Source organism: Trichoderma evansii, assembly GCF_050947405.1.
Source record: "Trichoderma evansii strain SZMC 28006 chromosome Unknown GGI43scaffold_4, whole genome shotgun sequence".
Taxonomy (NCBI): Eukaryota; Fungi; Ascomycota; class Sordariomycetes; order Hypocreales; family Hypocreaceae; genus Trichoderma; species Trichoderma evansii.
In genome coordinates, this window is record NW_028145202.1 from 1,834,769 (window position 1) to 1,860,972 (window position 26,204).

General features: G+C 45.7%; 11 protein-coding genes across 11 annotated transcripts; 4 read left to right on the top strand and 7 right to left on the bottom strand.

Annotated features, from left to right (window-relative positions):
• Positions 1–790: 790 nt before the first annotated feature.
• Positions 791–2,836, bottom strand: GGI43DRAFT_421290 (2EXR domain-containing protein; the record flags this gene model as incomplete). The annotated part of the gene is made up of 1 exon (XM_083207933.1): positions 791–2,836. One exon carries the CDS (start codon positions 2,834–2,836, stop codon positions 791–793), a length of 2,046 nt encoding a protein of 681 aa, XP_083063582.1.
• A 1,015-nt stretch (positions 2,837–3,851) lies between these two features.
• On the bottom strand, positions 3,852–5,376 carry GGI43DRAFT_298887 (alpha/beta hydrolase). The gene has a single exon (XM_083201502.1). The coding sequence runs from the start codon at positions 5,200–5,202 to the stop codon at positions 4,249–4,251; it is 954 nt and encodes a 317-aa protein (XP_083063583.1). The 5' UTR covers positions 5,203–5,376; the 3' UTR covers positions 3,852–4,248.
• Positions 5,377–5,766: 390 nt separating this feature from the next.
• On the bottom strand, positions 5,767–7,454 carry GGI43DRAFT_398746 (uncharacterized protein). Its single transcript, XM_083205252.1, has 3 exons — positions 6,627–7,454; positions 6,205–6,560; positions 5,767–6,111 (listed from the first exon to the last, which is right to left on the bottom strand). The coding sequence occupies exons 1-3, from the start codon at positions 6,842–6,844 to the stop codon at positions 5,888–5,890; spliced, it is 798 nt and encodes a 265-aa protein (XP_083063584.1). The 5' UTR covers positions 6,845–7,454; the 3' UTR covers positions 5,767–5,887.
• Positions 7,417–9,356, top strand: GGI43DRAFT_298901 (Zn(II)2Cys6 transcription factor). Its single transcript, XM_083201503.1, has 3 exons — positions 7,417–7,708; positions 7,811–9,228; positions 9,296–9,356. The coding sequence occupies exons 1-3, from the start codon at positions 7,652–7,654 to the stop codon at positions 9,333–9,335; spliced, it is 1,515 nt and encodes a 504-aa protein (XP_083063585.1). The 5' UTR covers positions 7,417–7,651; the 3' UTR covers positions 9,336–9,356.
• GGI43DRAFT_298915 (Zn(II)2Cys6 transcription factor domain-containing protein) lies at positions 9,312–11,245 on the bottom strand. The gene is made up of 5 exons (XM_083201504.1): positions 11,037–11,245; positions 10,175–10,980; positions 9,982–10,110; positions 9,811–9,929; positions 9,312–9,746 (listed from the first exon to the last, which is right to left on the bottom strand). Exons 1-5 carry the CDS (start codon positions 11,083–11,085, stop codon positions 9,377–9,379), a joined length of 1,473 nt encoding a protein of 490 aa, XP_083063586.1. The 5' UTR covers positions 11,086–11,245; the 3' UTR covers positions 9,312–9,376.
• A 514-nt stretch (positions 11,246–11,759) lies between these two features.
• Positions 11,760–12,767, top strand: GGI43DRAFT_432232 (uncharacterized protein; the record flags this gene model as incomplete). Its single annotated transcript, XM_083209532.1, has 2 exons — positions 11,760–12,468; positions 12,527–12,767. 2 exons carry the CDS (start codon positions 11,760–11,762, stop codon positions 12,712–12,714), a joined length of 897 nt encoding a protein of 298 aa, XP_083063587.1. The 3' UTR covers positions 12,715–12,767.
• A 102-nt stretch (positions 12,768–12,869) lies between these two features.
• GGI43DRAFT_432235 (peptidase S8/S53 domain-containing protein) lies at positions 12,870–15,710 on the bottom strand (the record flags this gene model as incomplete). Its single annotated transcript, XM_083209533.1, has 2 exons — positions 15,049–15,710; positions 12,870–14,974 (listed from the first exon to the last, which is right to left on the bottom strand). Exons 1-2 carry the CDS (start codon positions 15,665–15,667, stop codon positions 12,870–12,872), a joined length of 2,724 nt encoding a protein of 907 aa, XP_083063588.1. The 5' UTR covers positions 15,668–15,710.
• Positions 15,711–19,554: 3,844 nt separating this feature from the next.
• On the top strand, positions 19,555–20,782 carry GGI43DRAFT_298941 (uncharacterized protein). Its single transcript, XM_083201507.1, has 2 exons — positions 19,555–20,323; positions 20,403–20,782. The coding sequence occupies exons 1-2, from the start codon at positions 19,775–19,777 to the stop codon at positions 20,622–20,624; spliced, it is 771 nt and encodes a 256-aa protein (XP_083063589.1). The 5' UTR covers positions 19,555–19,774; the 3' UTR covers positions 20,625–20,782.
• A 10-nt stretch (positions 20,783–20,792) lies between these two features.
• Positions 20,793–22,074, bottom strand: GGI43DRAFT_298938 (oxidase ustYa family protein). Its single transcript, XM_083201506.1, has 4 exons — positions 21,574–22,074; positions 21,341–21,483; positions 21,188–21,287; positions 20,793–21,103 (listed from the first exon to the last, which is right to left on the bottom strand). The coding sequence occupies exons 1-4, from the start codon at positions 21,995–21,997 to the stop codon at positions 20,871–20,873; spliced, it is 900 nt and encodes a 299-aa protein (XP_083063590.1). The 5' UTR covers positions 21,998–22,074; the 3' UTR covers positions 20,793–20,870.
• A 929-nt stretch (positions 22,075–23,003) lies between these two features.
• On the bottom strand, positions 23,004–24,127 carry GGI43DRAFT_298936 (uncharacterized protein). Its single transcript, XM_083201505.1, has 2 exons — positions 23,501–24,127; positions 23,004–23,428 (listed from the first exon to the last, which is right to left on the bottom strand). Exons 1-2 carry the CDS (start codon positions 23,852–23,854, stop codon positions 23,159–23,161), a joined length of 624 nt encoding a protein of 207 aa, XP_083063591.1. The 5' UTR covers positions 23,855–24,127; the 3' UTR covers positions 23,004–23,158.
• Positions 24,128–25,075: 948 nt separating this feature from the next.
• Positions 25,076–25,777, top strand: GGI43DRAFT_432237 (uncharacterized protein; the record flags this gene model as incomplete). Its single annotated transcript, XM_083209534.1, has 2 exons — positions 25,076–25,198; positions 25,281–25,777. Exons 1-2 carry the CDS (start codon positions 25,132–25,134, stop codon positions 25,775–25,777), a joined length of 564 nt encoding a protein of 187 aa, XP_083063592.1. The 5' UTR covers positions 25,076–25,131.
• Between the last annotated feature and the right edge of the window lie 427 nt (positions 25,778–26,204).

The following is a 26,204-nucleotide window of genomic DNA, read 5'->3' on the forward strand; positions in this document are numbered from 1 at the left end:
ACTACATGTATTTCCCAGGATGCAAGTCATTCAATATTCGCGCTTCGGCACATGAATACGCTGCCCACCTTTCTGTGCTAGCGTTTCGCCCCTCTGGGAGACAGCTCATATGTGCTGGCTGAGTCGCGGAACCTCGGCACTAACGCTGTTATAAAAGATTACTGAATGTCTAAACGAAAATGCCCTTCCAGACTGATTATGATCCGTCACCCGATCCCCAAAGTGTCTTAGGTATCTTACGGCGTAAGCAGGGGTAAATTCCCCCCAGTTTCATCTGCGGAAGATAGCCACTGCGGTTTTCTTGGGTCATGATCCTACGTACTAGGGCTTGCGTGTACGACTATTATGCACTTAGATTGGCCCAGTCATTGCCCGTGACATTGCAATAGCACTGATTCGCTCGGCCGATAACTTTGTGGCGGCTCGGTAGCTGCAGTCAACTCGATAAGCTAGAGTCGTGCTATGGGATAGTCTCGGGGGATGAATAAGCAGACGTTGGCTTTGAATAGAGTAAATAAGAAGAATAAATTGTACGTTACAGATGGGCGTAAAATTTCTACCCAGGTAAATTGCTTGGTAGCCACATCGCCTTTATAGCAGAAAAGGTGGAAAAATTAAGATGACTGTATGAAAATGACAAACGCCGTTCGTAATGAATACATGGGGGTATCTCTACTGCAACTTGGGCGAAAACATTCTATCCATATCCCAATACCTAGTTCCAGCTCCCAAATCAGGGCCGCCTGTCTGTAAATTTCCTTTTCCAAAAGAAAGTGATATCTGTTCCATATCAATTTGAAGGCGCGCCTCCGGCACCCCTAATAACATGACCTCGTTCATTCTGTTTCTTCATGACTTCCACTAAATCCCACGGGTGACATTCAAGGACATCCATGTCTGCAGGCTGAAGCCAGCCCAAGGCCTCAACGCCCTCAAAGCCCTTATTCCATGGCTGTAAATCGCATTCGGCTGCCAGAGTATCCATGAATTCACACAGCCTTCTTGCTTGAGACTTTTGAACTAGATCTTCGGGGTCTAGGGATGCGAGGGCCGGGCGGTTCGAGCCTAGCCACCACAGTCGACGCTTATTGTCGCCATTATTAGTATTATTATTGCAGTTATTGTGCTTCTCATCGGAAGCCGACCCATCGTCTATGGATCCAAGTACATTTTTCCACCGTGTTTTCCGCTCGTCTTTCTTTGCTGTTTGGGAATGCCAGCTGATCTGTTTATTGGACCATGTGTTTACTGGCCTGTTGGTGTCGATACCCGCCGTCACTTGCATACTCAGATGATTCGGAGACCATCCCTCAATGATGAGATATAGCTTCCAAATTCCCCTATATTTAGCGTCCCACTTATGATCAGCGTGGATAGGCCTATGAAGCTTGTCGATGAATTCTGGTATCAACGATAATTGCGCAGCGTCGTCTTCGCCTTCGCCCTCGTCGGGGTGGAGGCTGTGCATGCTCATAATTTCCGTTGGTACACATACACCAATTCGTCTTGCAGGCTGTGACATTCCAGGCGAAAGAGTAAAGGCATTTCCCGGAGGAAGCTTGGTAACTTGGATTGGGGGGAAGCACAAGACAATCAAGTCCTCGGGGGGAATCCAGTCAAAGGTGCGAAAATCAGGTGCGCGGGTGCAGTTTTTAATCCTTGAACCGGTGACAGCGCACGTCAAATCTTGCCATTGGCGTGTGTAGTACGTTTGAGCAATGCGTCGTGATTCTCGACAGGTCGATAAAAGGGTGTATACCGGTCGATAGCCAGAGTCGCGAGTCGTGGTGGCACGCACGCGGAATTCTTCGCTCGACCAAGAGGTAGCTAAATGGCGCTTGCGCTGGTGATTCAAGACGTCAAAAAAGTGTACGCTCGGTTTTTTGGGAATTAGTTCAGCCCATATTCGATATCGAATTTCTGGCGGGAGCTGCTTAAATCGATGGAACGCTGGCTTCGTCGGTAGGCTGCGTCTCTGAGAGGCATCTTGCATTCGGTTAGATGTACTTGATTGCCTAATCTCTTCCTCAATCATGGGAATCTGGTCCAAGGCCCAGCGAAGAAGCAGCTCGTGGCGCTCCGATCTATCCAAAGCGAAGCGATAGGCGTGTGTTTTGCGGGCAAAATCAGCAATAACATAGGTGCGTTTATGGAGAGACCTTAGTCGTTCCCTGGCTTCCACCAGCTGATGATCTTCCTCTTCCGATTGGGGGTTGCCAAGGGCATTCCTCCACTGTATTTGCTTCTTTGCATTCTCACATTTCTCTTCTGCCTTGCGGCGCTCTTCTCTTCTCCTGGTAATCTCGATGCTAGTTGGGCGGCAAATATCCGTAGTTGGTGTCCTTATCTTCTCAAATGGCCTCAAAACCTGTGCTTCAAGCAGCTGGGACAGTGCTGCATCATAGCCTGGCTGGCAAGTCTCAAGCCACTTGTCATATTCGTCATGCCTAGTAAACTCGTAGTTTAAGTATTCGATCCATGTTGCTAGCTTGTCTTGTCTGTCCAACTGCCTGCTGAATCCAGATGCAGACTTCTCAAATGAATGAGGAAGCTCAAAGTTGTGACGCTCAAGTCGTTCATTGAGCTCTTCGACATAACTGGGAAATCGTTCCGGCTCCCTAGATGATCTCTGGTGTGCACGAAACATTTGCCATCTTGACAGTTGCTTGCTGAAAACCTGCCACTCATCTGACTGGTCTTGCCAGAATGCTAGAATGTCGCGATACTGGCCAGGTGAAGAGATAATGCTCCGAAGGCGGCTCAGCGGATGTGACGGCCGACCTCCTTCGTTGACCAAGGCATGATAGGCGATGGTTTCTACTTGACGAGCCTGCATCAAGGCATCAAAGCCACGGCCTTGATCTGTCGGCGAGGATGGACTTGACGCTTCAGACGAAGAGTCGTCCACGTCCATTATTCAGCCTTCCAGAGTACCAGCAGTGAGAGGTGAGATAAGATAAGCTGGAGACAAGATGGCAAAAGAGGATAGGAAAATGAGAAACCGTCGGATAGAAGTCGCTAAAACCCCAAACTAACAAGCACCAATAAAACAGCGTGAAAAACACGAGACTGGTTCGATCTGAGGCGATCTAGGCGAGGCGACCTAGGCGAGGCGATCAAGCTTCTCGGAGTTTCTCCGCGGAGGGACGCTTCTGCCCGCCAGACTAAAAAGCAGCTCTCAAGCACGAGATGGCATCTGAATGTGCACCGTTTAAGACCGTCGAGAATCTGCTGAGTCAGATTCTACGGCGGTTCTGATATGGATGAAGCGATTGATTTTTGGAGGTTTGGTCGTGATGGGGGTCGGAATCGGAACCCTGTAGGCGGGGCTGACTAAGGCCGTCGGACGGTATTCCGGAGTGATGCGAGGCCGATGAATCCTGCGACACGTGAGAACTGAAGTGTAAGAAGTGAAACGGTATCATAGCACGCATTTGCGGGAGAGGAGCAACAAAAAGAGAAAAGAAGCAAAAGGCTAAATCCCAGAAAGAGCTGTTCATTAATACTACATGTACTACATTTTTAATTGGGCCAGCGTACTGAGTTGGGCTGGTGGACCTCCCCCCTTTCTGGACATGAGTGGACGAGCTGAAAACGATAAACGAAAAACAGACTGTCACTGTGACAAAACAAATAATTCCAGATTAGGCCCTCTGAGTGGCTGTTTGGGGCTATGGATGGCCGCAGATCTTAACGGCTCGTTCGCCGGGCATTAGGCTGCATGGAGGCGTTCTTGGCTATGTAAGGTAAGGCACTTTCGTGATTCCAAGCACGTTACATGCGTTGTGTCGTCGGCCGTCTTCTGCGCTGCAATATGCGACCATGTTTCTTCTATTGCTAAATACGAGTCATACGTTTGTTTTGTGGAAATATTGAAGGAATAATCTACTTTTGGAGTGGAATCTAAGGCCACTTTACGTCGTGATGACAGCCGTCATCATCGGAAATATTACAGTGCGCGAGGATATATTTCCTCCGCCACGGGTTCAGCTCCCAAAACCTCACTCATGAACCACCGGGCACAGTGACAAATCCGAGAGGTGGCTGTTCTTTATTAAGTCTGTATGGCGGAAAACATGCTAAATGGGCACGGCTCCATCTCGATTACTCAACACTTCCCGTGACTGCATACTCGCCCAGCCCAACCCGAAGCAAAAACAGTGATTACTATTCACTTCAAATTTCAAGCAAACACGGCATTGTAACGCCATTTCCCTCTGCTGTCTCCCTCTCCATCTATTTCGCTTTTCAGTCAAGTCCACTGATGAAAAAATCCACCACCTTTGGTCCAGACTCTCGTAAATCGTCGTATAAATCGAAGTGGTTCTTCCCTGATATCACAAACAGCTCCTTTGGCTGCCTCGCCCCGTCAATGGCTGTCTGACTGTAATGCAGCGTCTGCGCCTCTGATCCTACAACCATCAATAAAGGTCTCGGCGCTATCAAGTGCTGAAAGTTGAATGAGTCGTAGCTGATCATCAGGTCGTAGCTCTGCGGAGGAACTTTGTGGGTACTCCTTGCGTGTTTGCCGCGCTCGGTGCCATAGTAGGCTGCCGCATCCCTGAAGAAGGAATCTGGTTCCTGTTCGACCTTGGATGGGTCTGTCTCAAACATGACAGGCGCCTCAGGCTTCGATGTTGGGTTCTTGGCAGCATTGGTGCGCCATTGGCCTGCAGTCTCGAGGGCTGTGGCAATAGCCTGAGGGTTCTCTCTCTTATATGGATGAACGCCGGCGTTTCGTGTCATGCGGCCCACGCAGGCTGCACTCACAGTCGCGAGGCATTTGATGCGACTGTCTGACTGCGTAGCGTAGGAAGCATAACCCCCAGAGGCGCAGATGCCCAGGAGGCCGACCCTTTGGGCGTCCACTCTGCCATTGAGAGTCGTCAAGTAGCTGACCGCCGCTTTGATATCCTCCACTCGCTGGTGGGGGTCTTCCAGACCCCGAGGCTCACCACTGCTTTCTCCCTGATACCCAGCGTCAAAGACGAGGGCGTAGAATCCAGCCTTGGAGATGAGTTTGGCGTACTTTGTTGATGTCTGCTCTTTGACTCCTGTCATCGGATGACTGATGACGACTGCTGCCCCCTTACGATTCGGTGACCCTGACTCTGGCGCAAAGAGCTCGGCGCATATTTGCAGCTGAAATGAGGGAAAGAAGACCTTTGTAGGAGGGGTCTCTGTCTCTATGAACGACAGCATTCCTTTGACTGCTCTATGTACGGAGATTTGATAGAATGATCGATGAAAATAAGCACTTTGAAATTCGTTTGATAAAGCATCCAGATTCTAGAATATCAGTATTGTCTTGGCACCCGAAACGTTAAGTTCGTTCTGCTGCCCTTTTGGCCTCGCTACGTTGAAGTGACGTCGGCGGTGTCTGCGCGGGACGCGCAAACTTTCTGGGCGGTTTCGAATAGATTTCCGCTTTCGACGAGACTCATTTAAGGTTTGCACCATCATCCCGCTATTTCACAGTGCCAAGAGCGGGCAAAAGATCGTGTAATATGATTGCCGTTTTAATCATTGATAGATCTGTATCACGAAGCACTTAATAACGGCGGTGGTCCGAGCTAGATGGCAGGTTTGGTGATAAGCTCCGAGATTGAATTATTGTCCGCCGGAACTCCACTCGCGCCAGAGCCCCACAGTTCTCGGAGGATATCTTTGTCTCAAAAAGCTTACGGCGTTCACTATTGGTGGAATTAGAAGACGAGCGAGAAGAACAAGAGATATTCTAGTTAAATACTTCACTTGATCAGAATATGGGAGGCATACATATAATACATTTGCTAGTATTGAGTGTACATACTATGTAGGTAGAGAGCTATCTAAATAACACTCCTCTGTTCTATGTCTACAGATTCGGCCTTAGCTTCGCTTGTGCTTATGGTTGGAAGTGGAGGGCCATTAAATTGGACAAGTTATCAAACATCAATTTTCTCTTTTCCAAGAAAATCTGAACGTCTTCCGGGGAAGCTCCGTGAAGGTTGCCGACGATGATTTCCTCTTTGCCCGAGGCAAGCCCGGCATATGCTTGTTCAGTAAACTCTGCGAGCGGCATGCCCAGGGCACGGCCGCGCTCAACGCCCATGTAATCGTGGAGTTCAGCTGATTAGAGTGAAGTAAAGAAGAAATTGTTAGCTTGGCTGCACCGTGGCGATAATGAGGACAGGGGAGTGGCGAGTGTAAAGGGGGGCTTACTTTGCACGGCTGGAGGCAGAATTTCGATAAATTTGATCTTTGAGAAGCCTTGGTGCTGTCTCCGGAGAGAGTCCCAGAAGGCCCGGAGGGCGGCCTTGGATGCGCTGTATGCTGGCATCAAAAATGCGGGGACCAGGGACAAAAGTGATCCAGTAACGATCAAGCTGGTGGGGTAGTCTTTCTTCTCAAGGTGCGGCAGAAACTTGATCGTGAGATTCACAGTGGAAATATAGTTGACTTCAAATTCATGGTGGAAAGCATCAAGATCGATCTCAGCTGGCCGAGTAAGCCTGCTTGAGGTCTGGGTTCCCGAGTTGAGGAAGACGCAGTCCAAGTCAGGATATGTTTCGACAACCCTGTGGCAATTCGCCTTAATTTTAGCATTTGCATATATATAACAACTGTATGGGATTTTGGCTTACTTGTTTACAAAGGCATCGAGGCCAGCCCGGTCAGTAATATCGTATCTGATAGCGCTGGCACGCTCCGAGCCGTGCTTGGCAACAAAAGCGTCGAGACGTTCCTGACGACGACCAACGGCGATGACTTTGGCGCCTTCCTCAATGAGCTTGTCTGCCATGGCTGCGCCGATGCCAGCAGTGGCACCGATGAGTAGAACGCGCTTATACTGGAATACCATTTTTGCTGAGTAGTTAGGGTCTGAGATTGAGTTAAATATTTGTTTGTAAGTTGATTTGGACGAGTTCGAGTTGTAGTCCACTTCCAAGCCGTGGAGGAGTGCCCTTTTTATACTTCAACACGATCATCGAGATTAATCTATAGAATTCGCGAATACCGGACTTGACTTCTCCGTTCTGTATGCCATTATGCTCCGTCACTTGACAAAGCATCAAATTCAGCGTATGCCACTCCGGTGCATTACGTCTCCCCTTGCCTGTATACCGGAACGCTAGGTTTATAGGGTCCCAAGTATTAATGGAGAATACACTAGCCTGTCTGCGGACTTGAATCCGCATGTACTATAGGTTGCCATACGTTGCGTCAGTAGAGAGAGAATCACTTGATCTTATGATTTCGAATCTCTCTCTGCCTAGAATCTTCTTCAACATCTACATCAAGTATCATTGTCCTGTATTTTTTAGTGGAAACAGACCCGCAGATCTAACACTCCGGAACGCTAGCCACTATAAGCCTAGTTCCCGCTCTTTACGTCTAGCCATTCAAGGGGGAAGCAATACATCGGACTCGCATACATGGGAGATCAGTCCGGTGTTTTCTTTGCCGCATCTCCGGCGCGAACGTTAGCTCCGAGAGCGACGACTCTACAGGCCCCGGAAGTTGGAAACTGCAATAATGAAGCATCTTCTCTTAACAAGGACAACTGCGTGGAGCGTCTGCAATAGTCGTTTAGCGCCTTGATACATGTATTCTGATACTTACGCAATTAGTCATTCTCTTGAAGGGGCTATCGGTTCGCTTTCCCCTCATGGTTTATCGAGGACCCTCCAAAGATTGCTTGCCATGCAGGAAACGCAAGCTCAAGGTACCATCTCCAATTTTTCGCAACTTTTTTACTTTATGTGGCTATATATCCGTATAGCCTTACCAGATCTCTCCGACTAACATAAGCATGGGGATACATTAGTGCGACCTGCGTAAGGATGGATGCGGCCAATGTCTGCGGGCCAATATCTCATGCTTTGGCTATCGGGATACAAATGATCTCATCTTCCGCGACCAAACGCGTAGCGTCCAGCGGAAGATGCTGGCTTCCAAAGCAACGACAGTATCTCTGCAACTTGGAGCTCTAAACCATGTGATATTGCATAATGCTGGCCGTCTTTCTCCGCAGCCCCAGCCGGCTTGGAATGTTCGTGCTCGTCATGACTTCTTTGCTCACTATGTATACGGCCTATCTAGCAGTTATGACATCCTGCCTTCTTTGTATGAGAAAGCAAAACCGGGAGACCACTTATCTGTCAGCGTAGATGCGGCCAGCCTGGCTTTCTTTGCCAATAATCACCCAACATCTTCAGCAGAGCTTCAGCGGCTAGCTACAAAAAATTATATGCTCGCTCTGCGGCAGATCAACAAGGCTCTATCTAGCCGTGAACTCGCTAGTGCTGATTCCACACTGCAGTCAGTGCTACTTCTCGATCTTTATGAAAAGATAATGGGCCGCGACCTCATGTCAGAGCAATCTTGGATAGCCCACCTCAACGGCGCTTTAGCACTAATCAAGGCGCGTGGCTATAATGATATGACGAGAAGCGAAGTCAGTAGAAAACTAGCAAACAAACTTTTCACGACTCTTCTTATCAGCTGCTACATTGCATCCCAGCGGATACCGGAAGGCATCGCGGAGCTGGGGCGGCGACTTGACATGTTTCACGACAAAGATGACGCCAAGTGGAGGCTTTCAAATATGAATTGTAAGATGATCAATTTCCGAATCGATGTTGCTGAGGGAAAATTATCCAAAAGCGAAATTCTCGCTCAGGCCAGGGAACTTGAGGACGCCTATCGCGAAATTGAAGAGACTTCATCACAGAGATGGCAGCCTAGGCATGTCATGGTCTCGGAGGAGGACCCGGACCGGCCCTTCGTCTTTGGCGATCACTATGATGTATATAGAGATCACTTTACAACGCAAGTACGCAACACAGTTCGAATAATGCACCTCCAGCTCCAGTCCTACGTCCAAAGGGCTTTGGTAGGCGACGAGTCTGAAGAAGCTATCCGCATTCGCTCAGAGTCAAGTGTTCTTACGGAGCGCTATGCGGAGGAAGTCTGTGCCACAGCACCTCAGTTCCTTCTCCCAAATGCCAATCCGAACAACTGCATCCCTTTCACGCCCGTCCAGACTCTGAAATGTGGTATCCTCCTCCCGGCTATGTTCATAGCTGGCAGTGCAACAGCGAACCCTGATTTGCGCCTCTGGTTGGTTAACACGATGAACTTTATAGCTGCATCTGGTCATTTACGCGCCGCATCAGTGACAGCGGAGATGTTACAAGCGAATCCGGAGATCGATTTCAGATTTATGTATGCGAAATTAGGAGGGTATGCATTCACTTCCTGAAGGCGTCCTTCAACAAGCGATGAATATATAACACGATACTTTCTTTAGTCTCAGTATCGTCTTCAAGTGCCACGGCAACATCGGCTAAGAGTTGGATATGTGGGCTTTGCGGTTTCTCCGATATATAAACTACACTATCAAGGACGCAGCAAGCATCACAAGCCCTCCAAATCCATCTATCCCCGAGCACCACTCCTCCCAGCTCGCAGCGCTCCTCGGCTGGCCCCTAGTCTCCAAGCATTTATACGGTAACCAAGCATCATTGCAAGACAGCTCACGGTCGTCCAACCTGACAAGTCCGCCGTGCGTTGCCAATCCAAAGGCGGCTTTTGCTCCCGTCTCCCCCTGCCCCGCGGCCTTCCACACAAACTCATCGCCTGCTTCCCATAGCTGCTTCTTCGCCGGTAGTGGAGCTAGGACGAGGTCGGAGGGTAGATCGCACATGGCCATTGGCTCAAAATAAACGAGCATATTCACCACTCGGTATATTATTCCTAGTCTTTGTACAGTTAGCATATTAATATAGAAAGTTTACTATGATGGAGCGGACAGAGATGTCCAACCTTCGTCTTGATTCTCTAAAAACCCACTCTTCCCAACCAATTTCCAGTCCATTGTTGCAATGCGCGCACTCTGTATGAAACGAAGCATCGTCAAAACCATTGAATCGTTGAGCTGTCACCTATGTTCCATTCTTAGAGTCAGACAACAGAAGAAGTGAAAGTTTGACTTACGGCCACAGCTTTTAGCAACAAACTGTCAAAGTTATTATACTCTGTTGCCCCTTCATCTATTCGTATAAGTATGTAGATGAGGAGTGCCTGCATGGCAGTGAGCAGTTCATATTTGCTCAATTTTATGTACTAAAGGGTTGCCCGTTAGCCTCATATTAACCTTGTATTTAAAATCTTAGGCTATCCAATGTACCTCTTCTGACAGACGTTCACATTCCATCCGTACGTTTTTCCAGAACAGCTTTCGACTTGTCTGGATCCCGGTGCTGATCATGTGCATTAGACTGAGGCAATTGGTAAGTGACTCCATATGGATATTCTCGTCATCAGAAGTTATCATGCTTGGGTGGATAAAAGGCGGAAGAGTGTTAGAGCGCAGCAGCATCAACGGATAGGATTTTAGCGTGTGGGAAATTAGATTGGAAACCCTCTGGGCTGCAGTCTGTGTCCTTGGTCGACGGATCATTGATCGGACAGCGCCCGGTGCCGTTGGTATAGAAAAGGTTAGAGGCAACAAACCCTGCTCTGTTCGGGCCCTTGCATCTGTCGGGAGCGTAGAGCGATGAATTGAAGATGACTGCTCCAATAAAAGGTGTGAATCGTTGGTATTGGCTTGGGGATTCAAAAGGTCTTCATTAGGGCCATCCAAATGGAGATACTCTCCTCCTAGGTCTGCGAAGCCCAGTTGCGGCATGACCAAGGCATCGTGGAGACTGATATTACCACTATTGAGACTAGAGAAATCCACTACCAATGAACTTGTCGCCTTTTGCCGTTCAGTAAAGACGCCTTCACTATGCGAAGCCTCTAACACTGGAGCTCTGGATTTCTTCGCTGGATATTGGCATTCAATACCCTTGGCTATGCATCTTGAGCACTTAGGTTGCTTGGAGTCGCAACCTGCTTTACTCTTCGCGCAAGAAAGACATGATCGACGCCGGGAGGTATTGCCAACTCCTCGAGACCGGCAGTAATACCCATGTCGCTTGAATGTCGACTCTATATCCCCGAAACGTTAGTATGTGACACAAAGTCGAGTACAAATGGCTGCTCACCCTTATTAAAGGGCTTATTACATTGCCCGCACCGCAAAAGGAATTCCATATCACCCAATCACCTTCAAAAGAGAGCTATAGCAATTCTTGGGGGCTGTTGAGCGGAATGCAATCGTTTTGTCGTTTTGAAATGTCCGTGCTGAATAATAACATGGTCGCGGTTCAGCATTAGTAATGGATGGATGCCTTTGGGAGAAATAGTGCCCCTGATAGCACAAGACACTAGGGCGCTTAGTTGACGTATGTGCTCCATACTTACCCGAGGAATAGGGGTTCATCCTCCATAGCTGGTAGTTACCCATTTAGGCAATGTGCTATTTGCAGATATATGCAATTCATAAGTTATGATGTCTACTACACATGGCTACGGAGTACATATGGATCGATATAGATAACTTATATCTGATCATGGCATATGTAATAGTTTTGCTAAAGAAAATGGGAATGTACAGTGCTTATAAATCGCACCGTCTGCTCTATTTCAATTTAGAGCAAGCCGCCGGGCGGAACAAATTGTAACGGGCATTTTGTAAAACTACCCTGGCCTTGCTTCAACCACGATCGCTTTGACAAAATTGTAGCACTTGGTCATCAACTTGTAGCCACTCTAACAATGAAATGCCTATATATAAAGTCAGGTATATCTCTAAAAAAAAAAAGCATTTCTCATCATTCATCATTAAACATTCTTCTAGATTATCATCATTTATACCTCTTGCAATCATGACCCAAGGTCTCACTTTTCCGTCTCCGACTACAGGATGGCACAACAAAGCACAGCCATCTACACTCCCAACTCGCCCCGAGCTATCCGCCAAAGGTAAATCTGTGATAGTCACAGGAGGAGGCACCGGTATTGGCGGAGAGACGGCCCGCTACTTCGCTGAGGCGGGTGCATCGAGAATCGCCCTGCTCGGCCGTCGTACGCAGCCACTTCTTGACAACAAGGCTTTTATCGAGGACAAATTCCCTGGTGTCGAAGTAATTACTGTATCCACAGACATCACCAAGAAGAGTGACGTGGATGCGGCATTCTCCCAATTCGCCGGCAACGGAAAGATTAACGTTCTCATCCATAGCGCAGCTACAGTTGGGCCCAAGGAAGGCGTGGCAGATGCGGACGGCGAAAGTTACCTCGAGACTATCCAAGAAAATGTTTCCGGTGCGCTATGGATTGCAAAGGCATTCCTTCGCCACGCGGCGCCAGATGCAGTCGCCGTCATCATCAACTCGTGGGCTGCGCATCTAAGTCTCACCGATATTTTCTCCTCGTACAGCGTCGCCAAACTAGCTGTCTTCCGGCTCTGGGATACCATTGCCGTTTCGAACCCAAATTTGAGCATTTTTCATACTCAGCCTGGTGTGGTACTCACTGAGATGAATCTACGCATAGGAGGTGCCGCGAGCTTCAAGGATATCAAGACTGACGATGGTAAGTGAAATGCTACCAAGGTTAGACATCACAATGGAAGCTTACCGTTTTTATTTAGTTTCTCTTCCGGCGAGCTTCAATCTTTGGCTTGCGAGCCCCGAAGCACGGTTCCTCAGGAACAGATTTGTGTGGTGTAACTGGGATGTGGATGAATTAAAGGCTCAAGCCAAAGAAATTGAAGAGGGGAGGAAACTGAGCATTGGGATGGTGGGATGGCCATTTGATAATTTATATATGCGCCCATGATATAGTATTAAATTAGTATAGAGATGCAACTCTCTACTTTTTCACTTATTTCGGGTTATATCATCAGACTTCTAACTAGCATACTCAAACTTGGCACAATTATCCACTAATAAGCCAAAAGAGAGAATCTCCATCAAGCATAAAGCAATAGACCATCAATCCAGCAACCGAACAACCGGGCCCAGCCAAGTATCATAATCTTCAATTTGTGTAGCATCGCCACCTAATCTCAATACGCTAAGGAACCATCTATAATCACCAGAACCTAGCGTGATATTTGCGCCGCTATCATCTGTGACTTTTAAACCATTACCTCCGAGGGAAATACTTTCGGGTTGCGTCAGACCTTGTATTGTCCGGAGGTTGCCATAGCTTGGCGCTCCAAAGAGAGTCGACTTAGGCTGATTGGTAGAAGGGAGATATGTATAGTTCGATGGTAAGGTGAAATTGGCAGCATTGAAGTGGGCCTTTAAAGTTGTGTTTGCCGGGACAACATCCACCCTCGTTAGATTCGTGAATTGCTGGATATGTACACTAAATGAATATTGAGTAGATGAATTTACAGCGGAAAATCCATCGTTGTAATTACTTCCATTGTCGTCTGGGAATGAGAGCCATGGGAGGCCTGGATATGTCGGAGTGGCATTTAGATAAGTTATGTAATCCATGTTGTAGGGCGAGAAGCCGGGGCCGATATACGGGATGCTGAGGTTGGCTCCAGACTTGGGAATCACATCAATAAAACCCGAGAAGAGGGGCAACCGGCTCACATCGTATGCAAGAGGCGGGTAAGACAGCCGTATTGGGATCTCTGTAGCCTCACCGGGCCTGAGCTTGAAGGTAGGGGTTGCAAATTTTGCAGATCCAAAATTGGCGATCTGGGCCACTTCTCCGTAGCCGACGTTTTCATGTGTATAACCCGCTCCACGATGGCGAAGCGTATATGTCTGAGTAAAATGACCGCTGTTTTCAACGGTGATGTTGACTAAGCCAAACGAAGTGCTATTGTTATCTGTGACAGCTAGCTGTCCTGGGGAAACGCGGGTGGCTGTTGTAATGGCATCGTATACATTGACTAAACCAGCCCCCTGTTGAGCAGTTGTCGCCAACAGGGTCTTATTCCATGCCCAAACAGTTGGTTGGGCCGTAGTTTGCAGTGCAGTCAAGATTTCGTCGACTGACCAATCAGGAAACTGGGATTTGACGAGCGCGAAGCAGCCAGCAATGTAAGGTGTTGCCATGGACGTTCCAGATATAACACCGTAGCTGCCGATACTTTCCGGGAATGTGGACAAAATATGGCCTCCTGGAGCCCCAATCTGCGGTTTGAGCTCGTATGTAAGTCTAATGGGCCCCCAGTCGCTATATGAGTCCACTATTCCGCCTACACTCTGCTTAGGGTTGATATATGTTGAGTTACCAAAAAATAACTTATATTTCCCATATCCTCCAGAAGCATTGTAGTTGCTGGAAAAGGTATCTGAATCCGGCTCCAGCACGGTGTACGCTTGGGTAGACCCATTGTTAAACCGGTATGGCAAGATACTCTCATAATCCTCATTATATGGATTTGTATCGTTGCCGTAAAATCCAAGTAGGTAAGGTGGGACTGTGCTGCCGCAGCATGACATGCCTGACAACGTACAGGATGCGCTAACAGAAAGAGCGATGACGGTGGTGCTTAGATTCCCTGATTTTTGAATATCAGCGACAACCTCTTCCCAATCGATCGTGTCACACGCATCGCCCGGGATCAAATAGACATCAAGTCCTTCTTTTGCTGAAATTGGATGCGCATTTGAGTAGTGGATTTCTGCACCGTACTCGTCTTTTGCTGTATAGATCAGTGGGTAGTTTGAGTTGGCAATCGAGGCAACTGCAACAACACTTGAGAGTTCACCAGGGAACGTTTCGATGTAGAGGTCGTTTGCGTACAGTGAACCTGATGCGTCATTTCCCATGGCGACAATAATGGCAACGCCAGCATTCTTAATTTGTTGCGCAGTTGCTGTCACAGGGTCGTATGATGGTAATTCTCCAGTCATTCCCCCGTCAATTGACAAAGACATGCTTATAATGCCAACGCCATCTTCAAAGGCTTTGAGCATTGCCTGTAAGACTAAATCGGTAGTACCCCCCTCTCTTGCTCCTCCACCTAAACCGCAGCCGAAGATGCGATAAGCATACAGAGATGCCTCAGGGGCGACACCAGATATAGGGAAACCCTCGGGGGCATGTAATGGGTTCATCCCAATGATGCCTAAATACATTTAGTGTTTGTTAGCCACTGCCTAGTTGTCATAGCTTTGGATGTTTCTTTTCTGCTTTACTAACCTGCTACATGTGTCGCATGGTCTGACTGAGGACAGTCAGAATACGGATCGTCGCTGTCAACTACTTTTCCTTCATCCGTAATGAAAGAGTATCCGCCGGCAATCTTTTTACCTTTTCCAAAGCCTCCACCAAGAGCAGGGTGGTCGTAATAAATGCCAGTATCAATGAAGCCGATACTTACTCCCCTTCCTTTGATACCTAGTGCATGGGCTTTGTCGACACCGCCCATTCGTAGAGTAAATCCCAGATCCCCAGAGACATCTCCGCGGCGTGTGAGTGACGAGCCATCCCCTGGTAGAGCGATAGATCTGCTTTTAATCGGAGGGATATTGTATTGGACAATATCGGCTACGCCAACGACGCCGGGTATTGCGTCAAGGCGCAATTTTGTTTCATTTAAGTCACTACCGCCAGGTATATCGATGGCAATGCCGGTGAAAATCCCGGGGGTATTAAATGTACGCCGGACAGTATAGTTGATGGCGCTGGCACTCTGTGTGAACGCATCCAGAGTGGTTGCTTTCTCATCGAGTTCAATGATCAAAGCTCCGCCAGTTTTAGAGGAGCCTGCCACAAGAGCGGCTGCCAGAGGAAGAAAAAGTGACCGCAAGAGAATCATAATTGAATCCGCGTCCAAGGACAAGCTCAAGAGAGGAGCAGCCTATCTTAGGAACATTGGCTGGTGAGAAAAGATCAGAATTGCGTGCTCCGGATGCCTTCATATATGTACTTGTCCGTTCTTAATCTTCTCTTCTTTTTCACTCATATGCATATTTACATCTTAGCTACACACGTAATTCACAACTGCAGAATATGAACAAGTCAATTTTTCAGATTCTGTATCTTGAACGAGTTTGTGACCCATCCATTGCCGTTCTAAGCGCACACTTGCAGATGCATGGACAATTTCGGCAGCTGCAAAAGCACCGAGTTTCCCAGACCATTCGAGAACGCTCAACAATTTCGATCCTAGCATGGGTTGTTGCAACGCGAGTGGCCGAAAGTAGTAAATCACATGGACGTAACGTCTCTATGGGAAAGCTTAGCGTTTGCCAAGTCCCAGGATATGGGTGCGGAATATTGATAAATCCAGGATTTTGCGATAGGTAGCAATTAAATGATAAGACTATATACAGTAAATGGGGCAAGATACCACGTTTAGTATGTCACCGCGAAATATTGGTAGACGAAAGCGGGGAGTATTAACACCCTTCGGGACTATTAACACGCTTTTTGCCTTTTTTTGTGGAACAACGAGGCAGGGTTTATGCATTATTGTGAGGGGCTCAAATCCTTGAGATATTAAAATACTATAAGCAGTTTATGCGGTGAAGAGAAGACGTAGGATTATGATACAATTAGATAGGAGCCTTATGCATAATCTATATAAAATTTCTTCCTTCTTATTTTTTTCTCCGATATCACCCCTGGCGAAACTGATGTCAGCCTACTGTAAGCGTTTAATAACTTCCGACGGTACAACTTGATTAAGTAATCTCTATATCTCCATTTGGATCACTTGGCTTAAAAAAAACTGGTAGCTTCTCAATATTCTTCGAAGTGAAATAGCTACACGGCTGCATTAAAGCTCATTATTATACCAATGGGCCACATTTACTGGAATATCTTTTATTGTTTATTATTTACAAGAAACAGGGAAAGGAGTTTACTTGTAATATTCTTCTTACATGTTATCCAATTTGATAGAAGACCAAAAAGGGATGCTCACTAAGCATTCGTTGAAACGTATACAATACTATACAGGTGAGACCTGTAAATTGAGCATATTCTCCACAATGAGAGCTATATTGTTATTCACTATAAAATAAAGCCTCTCTGCCATAATACGCCGATTCACTGAGGATTCAATGTTTTTCTTCATAGACTCTAACTAGACATTTTACGAGAAGATACAGAAATTAATAGCTTGGCGTATTGACATTCATTGCAGTTTCGCAACTAGTTGCCTGCTGAATTCAAGTTCAATAGTTGTGCAATAGCCCCATTAGATAGGTGGCATCTAGCTATAGCCTTGGTAAGATTCGACGAGCATTGCTTTGAATCGAATCAGTGGATTCTGAAAATTCATCATCCCCTGCATCTTTTCATTGATAATTGATCCTTGAGCGTCTCTTAGGCTGAATTTGCCTGTTATAGGAGCATGATAACATACCAATTAATTGACATGTTCACTAATTTACGATCTTGAGTTGAGAGAATACGATATATCATGGGGTAATTAAGTAGGAATTAAAAGCACTTCAATATAGAGACAGCTCTTTGTAGGTTTGCTGGCACACATTCTTTTTCTACAAGGTATGGGAAATCAAGACTTTTACAACAAGCTTCTTTGAAAAGGCTTGACTTAACTCGCGTATCGTAAGAAAAATTCTTATTAAATCGTCACATAAGTGAGTGAAAAGTGCTCGTCGCGACTCCTTCGGTACTATTAAATATTGATATTGATCTTTCGAAGATCATATCAATACTAGTTTGTTGTCGACATTTCAAGTATGAAACTACTTATACGCTCCTTTAATCTCTATCCTGGCTACTTCTGGAGGCTCTGTATAGTTATTAGCAAATTGAGAAAATGGGAGCTTTCAATCTTGGTGTCTCTTCCCTGGCTATATAATCATTAGCTTGGTAACTTAGATGCTATATATATGCGAGGGGTATAATCTGTTCTATATGCCTACTTAGACTACTCTTGTAGATATTAATAGGCTGTTAATGGTTATACAATTGCCTCTTGTTTAACTGGCCAGGAGTTTTAGAGCCTGTTGGGTATATATAAAAATATATGATTCTCAAAACAATTATGCATATTTATAAGAGCTATTTGCCTCGTACCCGCCAAATTTTATAATCTATGAGTTTTCTACAGGTAGCTCAGAGTTGGAAATATGCCATGAAGGAAGGTTTAATCTGCGTGTTATCAAATTTGCAAATTTAATATTGAGCTAAAGATAACACCTGATTTTTTACTTTCCATACCCATACTTAATGTACAACGCTTTCAATTTCACAAAGCTTCATACGACTCGAAAGTAGCCTAGATACTCGTAGCATGCATATCCGTGCCATTGTGGCATCAAGCTATCTACAATGTTTCGTAAGTATATCTCTACATGTCCCTCTTTTCTTCATTACTTAACAGTTACACAGTGTACTAATCTGAAAGAAGGGCGCTTACTCAATCTCCCTAGTACCAGCACAGTCAGGCAAAGCTTTTGTTCCTCTTCAATAAGCAGGAAATAAAACATGGAATATACCATAAGCGCTATTACGACAAATAAAAGAGACTAAAAATGTTCCTAATTCAACAAAAATGACTGATCAATATTGAATCATTCACATATTTGCTGTATCGGTAGTGACAATAAAGATTGTGATACAATTCTGTCTATTCAACTTTATGTCTATACGCGTTTGCTTTTTACGGTTGCTGTGTATAGCAAACAATTACCACTCCAGGAAATCCAAGAGAGAGCTGCCATTCTTCCAGGAATGAGCCATATATGTATTTCCGTAAGAATCACTGGATCTCCAAATATAACAAGAGCAAAGATTTTTGCTTCTGTTCGAGAAGCTGGTCAACTAGCCCAACTCAATCTACCTTGAAATAATGCACCATATTCAACATATGCCTATAATAACACTACTTATTTAACATAAGTTGAGAATAATATTAGATTGAAGGAGTCGTGAAACAATTCTTATGCAACCCGATTTTATACACCCTATAGCTGTTGAGTAATCAAGAATAAGCTACATATTAAGACTAGATGAAGCTATTTAGACAGTAATTTTCTTGGACATGGCAGTGGCTACTAGTGGACAAATGATCTATACCGCTCACTGCCGCACCAATCAGCAGTGCAAATGGATCGAGGGGGCGGCGATGAAGTATATTTATAGTACCTTCCATCTATTCTTGTCAGCAAATGAAGTATGGAGGCACACAAACAAACAAATGCTGCCTATATATACCTTCTGTTTTACACATCTGCTGATGAAACAGGGCATTTTCAAGATAGTTTGCGCATATTTCATGGCTATCTAGAAATTATTACAGTGAGGCCTGATTTAAGCTCGTATAAAACTATAACTCATGTTTATAGGTAGGAAGCCTTCAGTATATAATACCACGGCTATTTACAATGAAATTTCTGCCAAGTGTTGGTATGCTTATTTTGAATTTGAAATGTTTTCCCATTTAGCTTATCTGCTACGTCTGCATATGTGCAAATAATTCTCGATATTGTCGCAATACGAGGCCCTAGATAAAGCCCACAGCTATTTGTGGGGCTTCGCCATCGCCTACTGTATCTGGAAAATGCCCGGCATATTAAACACAGAATACTAGTTGACGCATTAACAAGTGGCAGCCGTAACTTTTCTCGGTATGGTCATGTGAAAATTGCAAATGTGAAATCTCGCAGACATGGGGACAAACCGGTCCTTAACAAAGGTCCACCCTTGCCCACCTAGACAGTGAATGTTGCATTCATGTAATACTCCATTTGGCTGCATCCTTGTTTTTTAGTAGCGTGCATATGTACTTTCCTAGTCTAATTCTGGCAACCCGGCGCCCGTAGAGCGCCCATGAAGCGACTTACTCTCCTCGTTTGAGAGATGGGCCTTGGTTTAAGAAGCTTTCCCAGCTTAGTTACTGCCCAATATCAGTAAATTTCATTTCACCATTGCTACGACGCAGCAGAAAATGCCGAAGCCACAGATAAACCAGTTCTGGGTATGGACTTTATCCTCTGCAGCAGTTATTGGGCTCCTGATCATAGCATTGCCTGCACTGCAGTCTCTGTTGACGGGCTTGCCCACTAACTCATCGAGACCTGTAAATGAGGACGGCCACCAAGACACACAGCGCACCATTTACCACCCAAGTGATGACGTTTTACGTGGCTCCAGTGCTTCTAGAGAAAGCCCAAATTTTCTCTTCGAATTCCTCGAACGCCCTGATATCGAGTCGCTTGACAGCGCCGTTGATGGAGCTTGGAACCATGCAATGAATACTCCCCTCGGTGGTTTTCTCTTGGTTCGACATAACGAGACGTATAGCCAAGGTTGGGGCGTCAGCATGTTTCACAGTATCCATTGCTTGGCAATACTGCGCTCTACAATGCAAAACTACTTTGGTCTTGCCTCAGAGAATGGTGGCCATGCAGCGCATGCGCATGGTCAGCGTGATGGTGCAACCATACACGTAGATGAAAGAAAGCATGTAGAGCACTGCCTAGGATACATCGGCCGAGTACGTTGCCTTTGCCTTGTTCTATTCCAAATCTACAGCTCTTAAGTTATGAAAGTCTGCTAAGAAATTAAAATTCTAGGCCCTGCTATGCAATGGCGATGACACCCTGGAGCCACCATTTACAAAGTATGATGCCGCGGGTAACATACTCCTAAGTGGCGTCAATGGTCAAGGACATCAGCATTCTTGTCGTGACTCGACGCTGGCTTGGAAGACTGTGCTTGCGGCTGAGCAGAATCCTGTTCAATCTTTCGATTGGTCTCCGGGAGCTACAATTCGGAGTGTATTCGGGAAAAAATAGGCGTATGAGCATACGTATGACAGAATGGACGGAGAATCACTTGAGAGGTAGCAGAGGAAAGGCTGTAACTCTTAATAATAACGGCCTTTAAGCAATGTGTACACTAAATTTTCTACAGTTGTAGCTGTAGACATCATTATTCACAAATATATAAAACATAAACATATCTGATCTTTATTTCCTAGTAACTTCATACTGGCGTTTTATTCATGTCCTTTGGCTGGTATCCCACAGCGTGAAGGCCAATCAATGGAAATGATCAACTCTGTAATCTCCCGGCCTGGGGAGCAGAGTGTGATTAGAGTCCGGAGTAACCATGTGCTCCATCATCCAATCATGTAGGGTCTCGAAATCACGGCAGGTGTGTGTCCGACTGAATTCAGGATCTGTGCCGCCATCATCGCCAACCCAGAAGAAGGGAACTAGCCCAACGTCGGCGGTGCACATGAGCCGCTGGCGTAGATTGTCTATGCAGTGGTCTAGAAAAGAAGTTGTCTCGTACTTAGCATACTTATCCCAGTCAAGATTTAACGGTGCATGTTTCATGGGAGGCTTCTACATACCAACGTGGACAGATAGGGTTTTGTCAGGATGCCGGAACTCATCGATTCCGAGCTTTCTATAGTAGTCATGATTGTACCATGTCGCCTTTCGAATAAGGTTCTGCAGTTCACCAATTAGCCAATACGCTGAAGAAAAAAAAAAGGAGGCCATACCAAGCAGTGTATTTGATGAAATACTTCAACATCGGCAGGATAACCTTTCAGATTAGCTTGATCAGGACCGCCATGGAAATGAATGTTATTAGTTGTTAAATCAGATTCGCTTGCATCTTCCTCGGGGACGAGAATGTATCCAACTGCTTGGAGATTAGTCTTGTAATGATATAACGATGGAGCGGTAAAGACATAAATGAAATAAGAAACAATAGAGTACATATGATACATACAGTTGGCGCCTGCATAGTTCCATGCAGCATCAGTCTCTGGCGATGGGGGCTTACGATAGCGGCTCCCTTGACTGAAGAATGTTGAATCAAACTTGACATGTATTGTCTTGAGATTCAAGTCTCGAAGCATTGGCGTGAGGCTTGGAGGCTCTGCCACTGACTCTACAGCCTGGCATCGTGGTCTTGCAGATACTGTGATCCAGAACGTAAGGAGGTTGGTCGCGCATAGCAGCGCTGAGAATCCGATGATAGCCTTGTACCATCCATGCCACCAACCACGTGAATCCGTCGACGTGGTCGAGCTGTTTGTGTCTGTATCTGTATCTGTATCTGTAGTGCCCTCTAAAAGGGCTTTTCCAAGCTCTGCATCCTCAATATCTGCAAATGCCTTGCCGTCGAGCTCTTGTTTTTTGAATTTGTTCATTTTTCTCTCTCTTTTCCTTTGACCCCTCGGCTATCTCTGGCTGAGTATCTAGGATGGTGCCGGTACGTGTGGCATATGTGAGTGGAATAGAGGAAGGGAAGGGTCAATGTGAGAGAGGTCTGTGGACTAGCATGCGCACGTCAAGACCACCGTTCGCCTAATTCGATACGAGCCGTCCGATGAAGCTAAACTAACGATTAGCCTACCTACATGCGTAAGGTCTGTAGACTAGCGCCCGCAATGCACTAAACAAAGGTTCAAGATCATTAATAATTTATCTAATGCTCCCGATTAGGAAACAAACTAGGAGTGTTCAGACTGGCCCTGTCAGAGCACTAGACAAAGGTTCAAGGTTGAATTGATAACAATTTACATAATACTCCCGATAGGCAACTAACTATAAGACTTTAGACTGGCGGTCTCAGTAGACTAGACGAGGGTTCAAAAAATAGTATGCCTATTGTAGCATCGATACGAGCCATCCTATGACCGTAGGCAACTACCTGATAGCCTATTGCCGTGGGGTTGAACAAAGACATCTCTGATCTGCCGGTATGGATCAGGATACGATAGGCACTTGTCTACCCACGCAACTATGGGGTGTACATATACAGTAATTGCTGCAGTAGCTCGCAGTGCTAGCACTAGCTTGCTCTGACCTGCAGAATCTACTGCCAAGCAAATTAGACCTTCTCCTCACTTACTAACTGGTTCAGGATCAGTTTCCTAATGACGTCCGGTTTAACCCACAGAATAAATAAATAGCCCTCATAAGGGTAATAACCTTGTTCGATGAGAGCGGGGTGAGTTTGTAACGGCATCTTGATGAGTCTTTTTATCAACTTAACCATAAATCTCCACCAACACACATCGGCAACATATCGCGTGGTCGCTTAGAATGGGCTTCCTGAAGCTATCAATATTTCCCCTTCAAGAAAAAAAAAGAAGTCCGCCGTTGTATGCCCAGAGAAGAATGTCTATCTTGAGGTGGGGTAATTTTTGTTTCATCCGCAGGTCCCGCTCTCTCCAATACATGTACTTACGTACAGGTAAGCAAAGGTGGATAATTGAGATATTAGCCTGCATGTATCTATCTAGCATCTACATGGATATATGCGCCATGATAATGGTTAATGATATCAGTTTTATAGCATTGGCCATTTAGCTCGCCCAGAGAGTGTTTCTACACCGATAGAAGCCAAGCTCCACTTCATTAATTGCGTCAGCTCCTTCGATATGCCCCTCCACAATCTGGTCTGCGCAGTGCTTGGTGTGATGAATGCTGATTGTTTTGTTGTCAATGTACCGCTCCTGATTCTCCATAGCAAACATCATCTTTCGCCACTGGAACAAACAGTGTTCTGCGTGGTAAATGTGCGTGTAGACTTTGATATTGTCGCCACGCCAGAGTGCTTTCGCATCAACCTCATTCTGGTGAACTGGTCAGAAATCCGTCCGGGAGTATTCCAAATGTCGAAATAAAGGAAAGACTGGAATACATACAACCATGTCTTGTTCAAGGTACCATTTCCTATTATCGAACACGGGATAGCGATCGGTGAGCTCTTGATATACGCACTGCCTGGGCATCCAGCCATAGAATAAAGGCTCCATGACACATCCGCGTCTCATAGCCTCTGCGCTTGACCGTCCGCAGTGATTCCACTCTTCATCCAGAGCATTTCGAGGACCCCTTGTGACCCAAATCCAGGCGCCTAGGTTGGCAACAGCAGCCAAAGCAAATAGAATCGCAACTGAGAGGGTGAGTTTGCTCGGCCGATTTGTACGCCGCAGATGCGACGGTGCTCCTACTTCTTCATAGTCGATGTAGTCTCGAGCTTCGTCTTTTCCTTCCATCTTGGAGACGAATTGTTGTATTTCGTGTCAAAAGAGTAAAGAAAGAGAAAATTACCAGAAAGATCCAAGTTGAGCAAAACAGCAGCGAAAGCGCAGAAGGAATGCAAACGAGCTTCAAAGGAAATTTAGAAACCCCACACAAAGAAATTACGTTAGGCAATGTTACAACGATAACAGATCTGAATACAACGGGTGTCCCATATGGAACGCAACCATAGAAGGAGGGGTGGGCACTCAATGATATCAGAGTAACAGGGATTCCCGGTCTTCAATATTGATGATTTCGAAAATTCATCGCGTGAGATAGTTCTGCACTGTCACTTAAACATCATACACCTGCTTCATTAAGTTAAGAAAGCTCCACTATTAACTCTAGGCCAAGTTAAAAGCGCGAGATCACTTCGTATATACTACTACTAAATTTAAGTATAATAACCGGAATCCCACAAAGATAGTGGTTATTTAGCGTGCTTCCTTAGCCTTGTATTATAAACCTCTCTTGGACTTTGACTTAACTCTATGATTACTAAATATATTGGTAAGCTTGGTATTCTTTTGTCTTGTCCTGTCATAGTTCGCTTGTAATCGGCACACATGTAGACAAATACCCGCAAATCATGATAATTATTACTACTAATATTGGAGTTTAATTGTATTAGATAAGTGTCGGAAAATTCCCGACAGTTGGTAAGATGACTGCAACCCCGGAAGCAAACTGATGTTGGGGTTGATGTTGGGGTAGGACACCACACAAGTGAATGCCGGCTGCTCACCAGTTGCAACGGGCATCAACCCTCGGCCCAATGTCTACATATAGTTAACAAATAAACGTAACTATGATATGATATGCAAGAGTATCACGATATACCCCATACTCCATTCCATTGTCGTTCATACCTGCCATTTTTGGATATTTCCTTGCTCCTCGGTGTGCTCCAATACGGTAATTTACTTACGCTTGCCAGGCCGGCTAATGCTTCGTGATGTTTCGTATACAGCTAGCTTGTGGATACTGCGTCTTTTTATTAATCTGAAGTTCGATGACTGAGGGGAGCGGAGACTGCATCTAACGATTATTGTTTTCCCGTAACGTCTGAGGGGGGGGCCCTGGATTTGGACAACGGTCTGCCAAGGTTAAAAGCTGCCCCCCGTTGAATACTTCATGACCATATTGTATTACTTTTGTGACTTGTTGTTACTTCAATAATATCATCAGTTTAATTTCACGACTCTCTATCAACCAACACTCCAATATCTTACCTATACATTCCCTCAAGATGAAGGCCACGCTCGTCCTGTTTACTCTTTCGTCGGTGGCTCTTGCTGCGCCAGTTGCACAAGACGGTATGAAACCATTATATCCTCTCCAGCAGTCATATTTATCATAAATCTATTTATATGTACTAATATCTATGTCACATTATAGCCAAGCGTGAACAACTCCAGAACCTCTTCTATGTCCCTGCTGGCGCCGGGGGTGAAGCACCAGCAAAGCGTGAACAGCTTCAAAACCTCTTTTACGTGCCCGCTGGCGCCGAGGGTGAAGCTCCAGCAAAACGTGAAGAACCCGCCAAGCGTGAGCAACTGCAGAATCTATTCTATGTGCCCGCTGGTGCTGAAGGCGAGGCTCCAGCCAAGCGCGAGCAGCTTCAAAATCTCTTTTACGTCCCCGCCGGTGCTGAAGGAGAAACACCAGCAAAGCGTGTAAAGCGTGAGCAGCTGCAGAATCTCTTCTATGTGCCCGCTGGTGCCGAGGGTGAAGCACCAGCAAAACGTGAAGAGCCCGCCAAGCGTGAGCAACTGCAGAACCTCTTCTACGTACCTGCTGGTGCTGAAGGCGAGGCTCCAGCCAAGCGTGAGCAGCTGCAAAACCTCTTTTATGTGCCTGCTGGCGCTGAGGGAGAAACTCCAGCCAAACAGTAAAAGAATAAATGAAATATACAGAAGTATCGTTATGCCTTAGCTAGGTTTCTATATTCAAATATATAAAGCTTTGTGTTACGACCTGGTTCAGCGTAACAGGTAGAATCCCTTATAAGCAGCTGGCTCCGTTACAGTAATTACTACAATAGTGATTATTGGCCTAATCTTTTGCCCTGTTTGGCTTCACGGTATAACGGATCGTTACACTTTGTTATAAGGCCAATATGACGTCAATGAAATTATGAAGATAGTAATCAGACTTTATGCAACGTTCATGTGTTCCTTTTTTTCTTTCTTTCTTTCTTTCTTTCTTTTTTTATCTAATAAAGAGATAAAAATTTTGAATTTTCAAGGTAGGTTAGCACGTATTCCCAAACAGTAAGCATACATGTATATAACAAGTATATTTATAAGATTTTAACTATCC